The 9,424-nt window shown below is 43.3% G+C and overlaps 2 protein-coding genes across 2 annotated transcripts in view; both read right to left on the reverse strand.

The window, feature by feature from the left end:
- LOC131876860 (coadhesin-like) overlaps positions 1-3,646 on the reverse strand; it is a 33,553-nt gene extending 29,907 nt beyond the window's left edge. Inside the window, exons 1-2 of the mRNA XM_059222371.1 lie at positions 3,502-3,646; positions 2,758-2,918 (exon numbers count right to left, since the gene is read on the reverse strand). Coding sequence (XP_059078354.1) covers positions 2,758-2,788 — 31 coding nt within the window. The 5' untranslated portion in view covers positions 2,789-2,918; positions 3,502-3,646. The remainder of the gene's footprint in view (positions 1-2,757; positions 2,919-3,501) is intronic.
- A 5,276-nt stretch (positions 3,647-8,922) lies between these two features.
- LOC131892728 (uncharacterized) overlaps positions 8,923-9,424 on the reverse strand; it is a gene marked incomplete in the record, with an annotated part of 2,786 nt that continues 2,284 nt past the window's right edge. Inside the window, 2 exon segments of the mRNA XM_059242560.1 lie at positions 8,923-9,180; positions 9,310-9,424. Coding sequence (XP_059098543.1) covers positions 8,943-9,180; positions 9,310-9,424 — 353 coding nt within the window.

Below are 9,424 nucleotides of genomic sequence, written 5' to 3' on the forward strand. Positions count from 1 at the left end.
TCATGTCAAATCGAAGGCTTTTTTCTTTTATGTAAACTTTAAGAGAAAGATGGAACACCCTGTTGGGCCTTTTGAGGTTGATGGGTGTAGGAATCAGATAGCGATATATACTTAGATGAATTCGTATGACAAATATTAAGGATAAGATCAAAGGTATCGTGAGAGAACAACTGATTGTTTTTATTTCGGTGATGCCAATCACCAACACATCCATTGAAAGTGATTGAAATCCTACAACTACCCCATTAACATCATTATATAATGAGAAGGTTGATTACCTCATAAAATATAACCAAATTGTGATGGAAAGCAAATCGGAAAGGAAATAACACAAAAAACTGCTAACCGCTAAAAGCCGTACTGTTTCTGAGAGGCAAAACGAACATGTTTTTTTTCCGGAGGCGGTCGCTTCGACGAGCAGGAGGAGGAAGCGGACCGTCAATAGCCATTGGTATATCTGGTGCCGTTGTAGGTAAACTGGTTTTGTTTCCATAATCTGTGGGACGTAAGTGGCGGCAATTTCGTCGATATCGTCCTGTACCATCCTAAGAGACAATCCAATACGACCCCCCTGCCTTTGATTTTGATTCCACTCTGGCAGCAAATGGGGACCATGACTTTTCCACAGGATCTTGAACGTGAACGGTCTCTCCTGGGATTGCGTTCTGCGTTCAGTGAGATTGGACGTGTGGTGGGGGGCTCCTCAGACACTTGTCATTTTCTTTCTGATTTAAGTCTCCTGATCCACTGTGTTGGTGATTGGTGGTGGAGAAAGTGGTAAATAACCGGGTGTGGTGTTCTAAATAGCCCGCCCCGGGCGTGGGTCAATTGCTGCAATATGTCACAATTAACGGTAGCCTGTCAACCTAAGCAAGTCAGCGCGAGCAATCGTGCTAGTGGCACAATGCAATCTTACGTTGGGGCGGCTAAAAGCGTTCCCATGTCTAGTACTTGACTTTGCGAGCGAGCCCGGAAACTCGTTTTTGCCGACTTCAGTGATGGCCGATTTTCTCTTCGAGAGCCTAAGGATCGAAAGAGAGGAGGTCAGGGCCATCAGGAAAGTAGGAGGTACAAAGCTCACAGTGAAAGTCCAAACTACTGACGAGATAATAGTGAAAGACCGGTTCGGTGAAAACACCGAATTTGAGAGAAGATATGGCTCGATCGTGTGGAAATGCTCCATCCGTGGAGGCAAGAATCACTCCTTTCTCAGGCTATTGAATGTTCCAGAAGATTTGTGTAATGAAGCAATTAAGGCTGCAATAAGAGCATTTGCTCGGCCACTGTCAAACATAGAGGAAGAAGTGTTTGGTTCTTATTCAGATCCGCGCCTTATTGGAATTATCAATGGGAACAGAAAAGTCTTAATTGAACCTCTTAGTACCATCCCAGAGTTCATTGAGATCGCTTCCAGGCGCATTAGAGTCATCCACAAAGACCAAATAAAAAGATGTTTCCGATGCAAGGAAGAAGGTCACTTTAAATATGACTGCACCGCCAATGTAAAAGATGTGGAAAACACCATTAGCGTGATACATGGGGAATCTGTTCCTGTGGGTTCCAAACAAGATCAACTGAATGCTGACGGCCCCACCGATCTTATTGGCACTGGCGGTGCCCTCCCGTTGAGGGTGGGTCCTCCAATTCTGAAAAGTTACGTTTGACCAAAGAGGCTTCTCGTACTAATCGCCTGAGTGGAAATGGATTCATCGAAGATAAAAATGATGCTGTCCCGTCGGAATCATCAACTCACTTTGACATACAAGAGCAAGAACCAGACCACGATAACCCAATTGAAATCAGTTTCCCTTCTACTGGCAATGACCGAATTCTGAGATCTAAAAGTGAGAGAAAAGAGGCCTACGACGAGCAATTGCTCACCGCTGATATGAGAGATGAATCAGGAAAGAGGAAAGACATGACGACCCAAAGAGACAAAGCCATTGTCACCAAGAGTAGAAGCTGTATGTATGTATGTATGTATGTATGTATGTATGTATGTATGTATGTATGTATGTATGTATGTATGTATGTATGTATGTATGTATGTATGTATGTATCTAGGGTTTCCAAATCTTTGCATCCAAATTTTTTTGCCAATTTCAGATGACGTCTGCCAAATTTACCAAAGTATTTTAATCTGATTTTTTTTCTTCATGCTGCAATGACATTGCAAGTAAAAACATGCAATTCAAAACAAAAAGATATTGAATGCCAGCATACAGGCGGAATATGAATGCGTGGAGACACTTATTATAGAGGGCGTTCTAGTGCGGATTCCTGGAGTTTTTGTGTCCTGTTTTGCGCTCTTGAGTCGGTAGGGTGCCCAGGACTTCATATTTCGAAATTCGATTGGAAGAAGACTTGGTGAACTGCTCAAATTTTAAAGTTTCTGAGGATAAAAAACACTTAATCTTGAAAACCAGTTGAATTTGGGCATTTGAAGGAAAATATCACGAGATTTGATTGATTTTGTGTGCTTGCATTAATTTGTAACAATTTTGTCCTATCATAACGTGTCCAACACACTGGACCCTTTGCTATTCGCTCTATCGACGAAAGGCAAAGACACGCACGAGCGTTGATTCAGCTATTCCTTTGGGTAACAATCATATGTATGCGACTCGATCATAATGAGTCTTTCATTAGTTGTGTCATTAACTCCCGAACAGCCCATCAATCTTGAGGCTCAATCAATAAAGGTGAACAAGCAGCTGTGGTACATGCAAGTAACAGAAACTGTTCAATTGTTCTCACTCGTTGGATAGGCATTGCTAAAGGTGATCATCACAATATCCTCGCCAGGCTCGGCTGCCCAAAGATTCCGTCCATCCACCAAAACGCAGGTCCCGTCTTGAATTTTGAAGGCTGTAAAGCCAGAGGTTGCCTGGCGTATAGCCGCACAAACAACGCGAGAGCTATAATAATACAAATTAATCGAGGAATACACGCCAATATGGTTAATTAATGCCTAACTTCTCAAAACTAGCTAGTAGCGTCTATAAGCGTCTGTAACCGAAATGGAGCACTGAATGCAATATTCTTGAAATCTTACAAACAAGACAAACTCGCTTAAATTATACATGGAGAGCACGCATGAAATCTTGTTATTTTCGTGACTTTAAACATTGGTTCATTGTGCTGTTATTTCTTCCACTGGGGTATTAAATCGGTGAATGGGAATTGAGGCCAAGTCTATTTTTTGCATTTTTCCATATATCTGACTTTCTATGACTGTGGGGCAGTCGTCTTTGAATTCTTGTTGCCGTTCTAGTTGTTTGCCACGTAAAATAATTCTAGGAGTTTCAAATGAGACCAAGTTTTAGATCAATCCAAATAGTATGGGTTACCACCCAGCCAATCAACAGATTACAAAAACTCAATAGCACTTTAAGTACTGCCGGGTTTAGGTATTTCAATTGAAACTTAGAATGCGTACTTCCGGAAGTAATTAGTTATAACTCAAGCTATATACTGTTAATATAATACCAAGGATATTACCTTACTCCTGGAATAATTGTCTTTTCGATTAGATCAAACGCTGCTTTTGATGTGGCTTTGAGTGTGGAGGTAAATGTAGGCTCAGGAGAAACCAAGGCATTTTCAACAAAGTGAGATACAGCCACCAATAAAAACGTTAGAAATGAGTGTGTCTCCATGTTGTAGTTCTAGAGTTGAATGAAAAACAACCAATCTTTGTTGAAATGAATGTTTAATGAACCGATATTTGGAATATGAACATGTCACCTACAATATCTACAACCAAAAACTAAAGTTTAGCAAGTTCCCATACACCACAAAACCTCAACAGAGTGAGGTAAGACATGAAAGAAATGAACTTTACAGTGCTATCACTTTACGCCCGAAAAACGAAGGTTTTTTGTATTCTACAGTTGTTGTGGTAAATTCTTGTAAACTTTTAACAATTTCGCGCAATTTATTCAACAAAAAAAAAATATAAAATCGCGCTCATTCTGGACTTCCATTGATGGCTGAAGAATGGGAAGACAAGGAGAGAAAAGAGACGTGTATTGTTTTCAGCGACTGCATTCGGGATTAGGGGACGGATGAAGTAACCCTGACTTGAGGGGTTGCTATTGTTATATCTTTGATGTCATATCGATGGGATGCTCATTTCCCCACTTCAATAATGAGCATGTTGGCCAATGGAATAAACAGTTTGATCTTGGATCTAGGCTCGAGAGCATTTATTCACTCCCGTCATCAGACATGGCTCAGGTCTTGGAACCCCTTCAAGGGCAATGACCTACCTGACTAACACAACGCCTACTATCACAGCATTTGTGCATAGAGCGAGATGGCGACGTCCACGAAGAGTACGGATGTTCTGACCAAGTTGAGGAAGTCTATCAGGAGTCACAAGGGCAATTTTACTCGAGGGAAAAGTTTCATCGCGGGACGAATGTCATGGGGGTCTGAAACATGGTTGCAGCACTTGACGTCACAATTACAGGGACGAATGGTCACAGTCGCGGACTTGTGCCGAAAGAGAAAAGGACAAGGTAATGGATGACATGATGAGTCAGTTGAACGACAAGTACGTCAGATCACGGATAGGTTCGTCAACCACGCCACCGTGGGAGCCCACACAAACACATTGCAACCACAGTTCAAGTTGCAATCAGAATTTAAGCCACCGCTCCTTCCAAGGGATGCTACTCCCCCGGAAATGAGAGAATGGATCACTGCATTTCAAATGTATTGCGCGGGGTCACACAAGGATTTGACTGGCCTACCAACAACATCTACCGCAACAGAAGACCATGTTCTTGTCAAGACTGGATTTGCCATTGGCTACATCGATGAGGCACGAAGCCATGGAGACGACTTCCATTGATGGGTGTTATGCGGCACCAGAAAAAGCATTTCTCGAGTTTTATCCGCTATTCAGGCACAGGATGAAATGGTTTCAGGTGGAAAAGAAAAGAGGTCAAACTGTGGATCAATTGTTCAAGGAGATGAGACGAGTTGGTGATGAGGCTGAGTTAGCCATGATGATGATGGACGAGCTTACCATGTTTCCAAATCATATTTGCTTGCAGAAAAGAAACAGAGCTATATCCATCCGACTCTTGGAAACATCGGATCCGACTTCGGAATTGGTCAGGGCAGTTGTACTTTCATACGAGGCGGCTAGAGAAACACATTCCTTGACTGTAAAAGATTCTACATATCGACTTGAAGAAGAGGATGAGACAACGGCAGATCTGTCGGCGATAAGACAAGGGCTTAAATGTGGAGAATGCGGATGGATTGGTCGCACTGTGGAACGTTGCTTTAGGAATCTAGAGTGTTACAGGTGCGGGGAGAAAGGCCATATTGCACGATTTTGCCAAAATCAAAGACGTTTAATGCGAGGACGTAGCCCAGAGAGATCAAGCCGTCATAACTCCCCGTACAGAAGAAATTATCGAAGTCCTTCCTTTGCTTGCATATCAGTGGTTTCCTTAATCAGGGATCCACCCCTAATCAAGCTAGTGTGCGACTTTGAAGGGATAAAAGCATCCTTTGAGGCTATTGCTGACACTGTGGCAACCGTTAGTGTCATTTCCGCCCGTCTTGCGCCGCCTCACGGAAAAGACTGAAGGCAGCAAATGGCTCGTCATTGTGCAATGCCCGAGCGGTAACGTTCATCGCAACACCCCCTCATGATTCCCCGACACGAATGCGAACATTGGTTTCTCCTGACCTTGATTGACGTCCTATAATTAGCTGGCCCTACTTGTTGGCACTTGATTTACTGCCGGTTGGGTTGCCATTGGTCATGGACAAATCCGGGCATGCTAGTGCCAATATAGGTGGACTGTTTGCAGGATTTGATGTTGAGAATGGCGACGACCTATCCATCAATTGTTGTGATGCGGAAGAAGACCCATGTGAAGAAGGACATGTGGGAATTTTTACCTGTTGTCAAGCTCATGACAGAACTTTCTGCCGCAGCAGTCATTGTTCCATGTGATGAGCCTATTGAGTACACATCGCCAGCCCACTTTGCCCGCATGCCAGGGACTGATAAGGTCCGGCCGGTGACCGACTATTGGCAATTAAACAGAGTTTTCAAGAGACCAATGCATCCATTTATGGCAGCCCCGGATCTTATACGTTAAGTCTTACCATATTCAAAATACTTTGCCAAGCTCGACGCCATACACAGCTATTTTTAGGTGCCCCTGGATGAGAAGAGTTCATACTTGACGGCATTTCTCTTGCCAGACGGGAAAAAGCGGTATTTGGTTGCACCCATGGGCCTCAATTCGAGCAGTGACATATTCTATGCCAAAGCAGACAACGCCTTGTTTGGTCTTCCTTGGCTGATGAAAATTGTCGACGATTTGTTGGTTTAAGCACCCACGGAAGAAGAACTCTGGCGAAGATTGAGAGTGGTCTTGGGCAAATGCAGAGCGATGGGTATGAAGTTATCGCTACAAAAGCTTTGGATTGGAAAGTCGGTTAAATTCGCAGGGTTCATCGTTTCAAGCAAAGGCATCAAGCCAGATTTGGCTAAGCTGGCGTCGCCGAGTAACTTCCCGACCCAGAAATCGGTGTCTGACGTACGATTATTCCTAGGTCTGACAAACCAGTTCGGGAATTTGCCTTGCAAATACTACAATCAATATGCGAAAACTTTTGAAGAAATCACCGCCTGCTTGTGGTTGCCAATTCATGAAACCGAGTTTTGTCGTGCTCGCAATATCTTGTGCTCCTCTGAAGTGGTCAAACCATTTGACCCTAATCTCCGGACAGAATTACTCACAGATGCGTCAAAACTCCACGGGTTGGGCTATGCCTTGATTCAAAAGGATTTGCGAGGACGCCCGGGGCTCATTCAATGTGGCTCATGTGCTCTAACGCCAGCACAAAAAAATATGCAACTGTGCAACTGGTATGCTCGGCTGTTTTTTTGGGCTATTACAAAGTGCGACCATTATTTACGCGGAATGCCTCGGTTCCATGTCATCACGGATAAACCCCCACTCCTTGGTGCTTTTGACAAGCCTCTTTCGGCCTTGTGCAGTAATATGTTGCAAAAAATGCGTGAGCGCCTTGCAATGTACTCATTTGATATGGAGTGGTCCGTAGGAAAAGAGCATTGCAATGTTGATGCTTTGAGCAAGGCTCCTTTCTTCCCAGCCGGCCCAGCGTTGGACGTACCAATTTGCGCGATTGGCGCTTCCGTTCCGCTCCTGAGACTTGTTGTGGACAATATTGATGATGAGTACTGTCGCCTTCGGGAACTGGTTGAAAAGGACATGCCCCTGTCGGATTCGTTATCCACCTTCCGAGCTATTGTTCCGTTTTGACGGGTTGAGGAGGGATTGCTTCTTTCTGGCGACCGGCTGGTTGTTCCAAGCACCGCCCGAGGCCAAGTGGTCGAAATTTTACACGGTTCTCACTCGAGCGTCACGAAAAGAAAACGAGCTAGATGGCCCGACAACTCTATGTTTGGCCGAGTCTCACTTGTGATATCAAGATGAAGATTTCCGGGTGTTCCAGATATGTGGCTGCTCTACCGTCTCAGCCAGCCAAACCCCTATTACCCGTTATTCAGGTGGCTGAACACCCAATGCATCACGTGTCGTCAGATTTATTTCAGTTAGAGGGACGCTCATATTTGATAAGGGTTGATGCATATAGCGGTTATACTTGGATAGCCAGGATGAGACAAACTTCATCGTCAGCGGCTTGTGAACGACCCCTCTCTTGGTTTCTGGACTTTGGCTTCCCATCTTTTATCAAGACTGAAGGAGGGCCACAGTTTCGAACGACCTTTGAAGAATTCTGTGCCACTTTTGGAATTAGGCGAACCACAAGTTCAATGGGTCGGAACAGGCGTTTCCTGCGACCGATTTTGGGCCCGGAATCCGCATTCCTTTTACATTGTTGAGATCGAAGATCAGTTTACATCAGATATTCATTGAATAAATGTTGGGCACAAACATTTTTTATTGAGTGCATGTTCGTTTTTAGCTGAAAATCGACTCCCTCTTGTCGAGCCCAGGGTGTCATGATTTTGCTCATTTCCTGGCACGCTTATACGGGTACAATGTACTTGATTAGCACAACTTTTGGTCATTCCACAATTTGGAGATGAAGCATGAAATAAAGCAAAAAGGGAGCCTGAACTATGCAACTTAAAAACTATGAGACGATCTCTAGACAATGCGACTTTTCAAATTGGAGGGAATTAGAGCAAATTCAAATGTAAAATTAGCTCTTTGAACCTTATTTTCAAAATAATAAGACTTGGAAGGGAATATTTGATATCCAATAGAGGGGTTTTCTTGAACATGGCATATTAGAACCTTGAAAAGGACCAATGAAATTTGAGACACCGAGAAAACGGTCTTATCACAGACAAGCTCATTTTTGTTGACATTGCCGTTCTCTTACTTTAGTCTCTCGTTTTTATTTCAATCCGTCCATTGTGGAGTTAGAAGTCGCATACAGGATTGTTTGTGTATTGTTGTTTTATTGTCTTTTGACTTCCTCATTTTTTGACATTTTATTTTGTGGGTTTTTTTTGGGGGGGGGGGAGGTGTTATGTCTTTGATGTTATATCGATGGTGTGCTAATGTCCCCATTTCAATAATCAGCATGTTGGCTCCTGGAATAAACAGTTTGATTTTGGACCTAGGCTCAAGAGCATTTATTCACTCCCGTCATCAGACAGCTATGATGGTCTAATAAACAGTAATGTTGTAGACACCCCTGTCGCTTGCAATAAATGCCTGCGCTTCCTGCCTCAAAGTGCAGACATAAATTCTTCTGACTACGTCTTGGGTCAAACACCTCCTCATTTACTGACAAAAACATTTGTTGATTTAAGAACATTTTTCAAGATATCATTAAGCAAGGCGTTTGGTTGTTATATCAAATGATCATTTGGATTAACCCTATCAATCAATTTGCGCCATTTTTATTTAAAAGAATATTTTTGATCCAGGTTGATAACCGTATGGGGTCGGAGTTGTGGGTAGAGGAAATGAGCTGCATGTGTAATAGTTTGGCAATGAGATCGCCACAAATGAGGTCCGAGTACTTCGGAGCCGCTGATTTAAAACCGTCCAGATCTCTTTCATGGGGTCGTACTGATAGACCAGGTCCAGTTCGTCTAGGTCTCCACCCATTTCATGACCTCCCAAGATCAACATGGCGTTCCTAAAAGCAACAAACTTGTGACTGAAGCCAAGATTTGTTTTTTTAAACAATCAGGAAAAATCGCCTTCCTTGGGAATACCATGGCATGCAATACGCACATTAGGTTTCAAATTATCTTAGAAGAATCACCTGAATGAAACAGACACGCCATAGATAATCGCTTGAGGTAAATTTGTTCCGGAACGCCATCTGTTGTCATTGACAGAAAATATCTCGGTGGAAAATTCTGATCCTGGTAAGGATC

The sequence above is a fragment of the Tigriopus californicus genome, chromosome 2 (assembly GCF_007210705.1).
Source record: "Tigriopus californicus strain San Diego chromosome 2, Tcal_SD_v2.1, whole genome shotgun sequence".
Lineage (NCBI taxonomy): Eukaryota > Metazoa > Arthropoda > Copepoda > Harpacticoida > Harpacticidae > Tigriopus > Tigriopus californicus.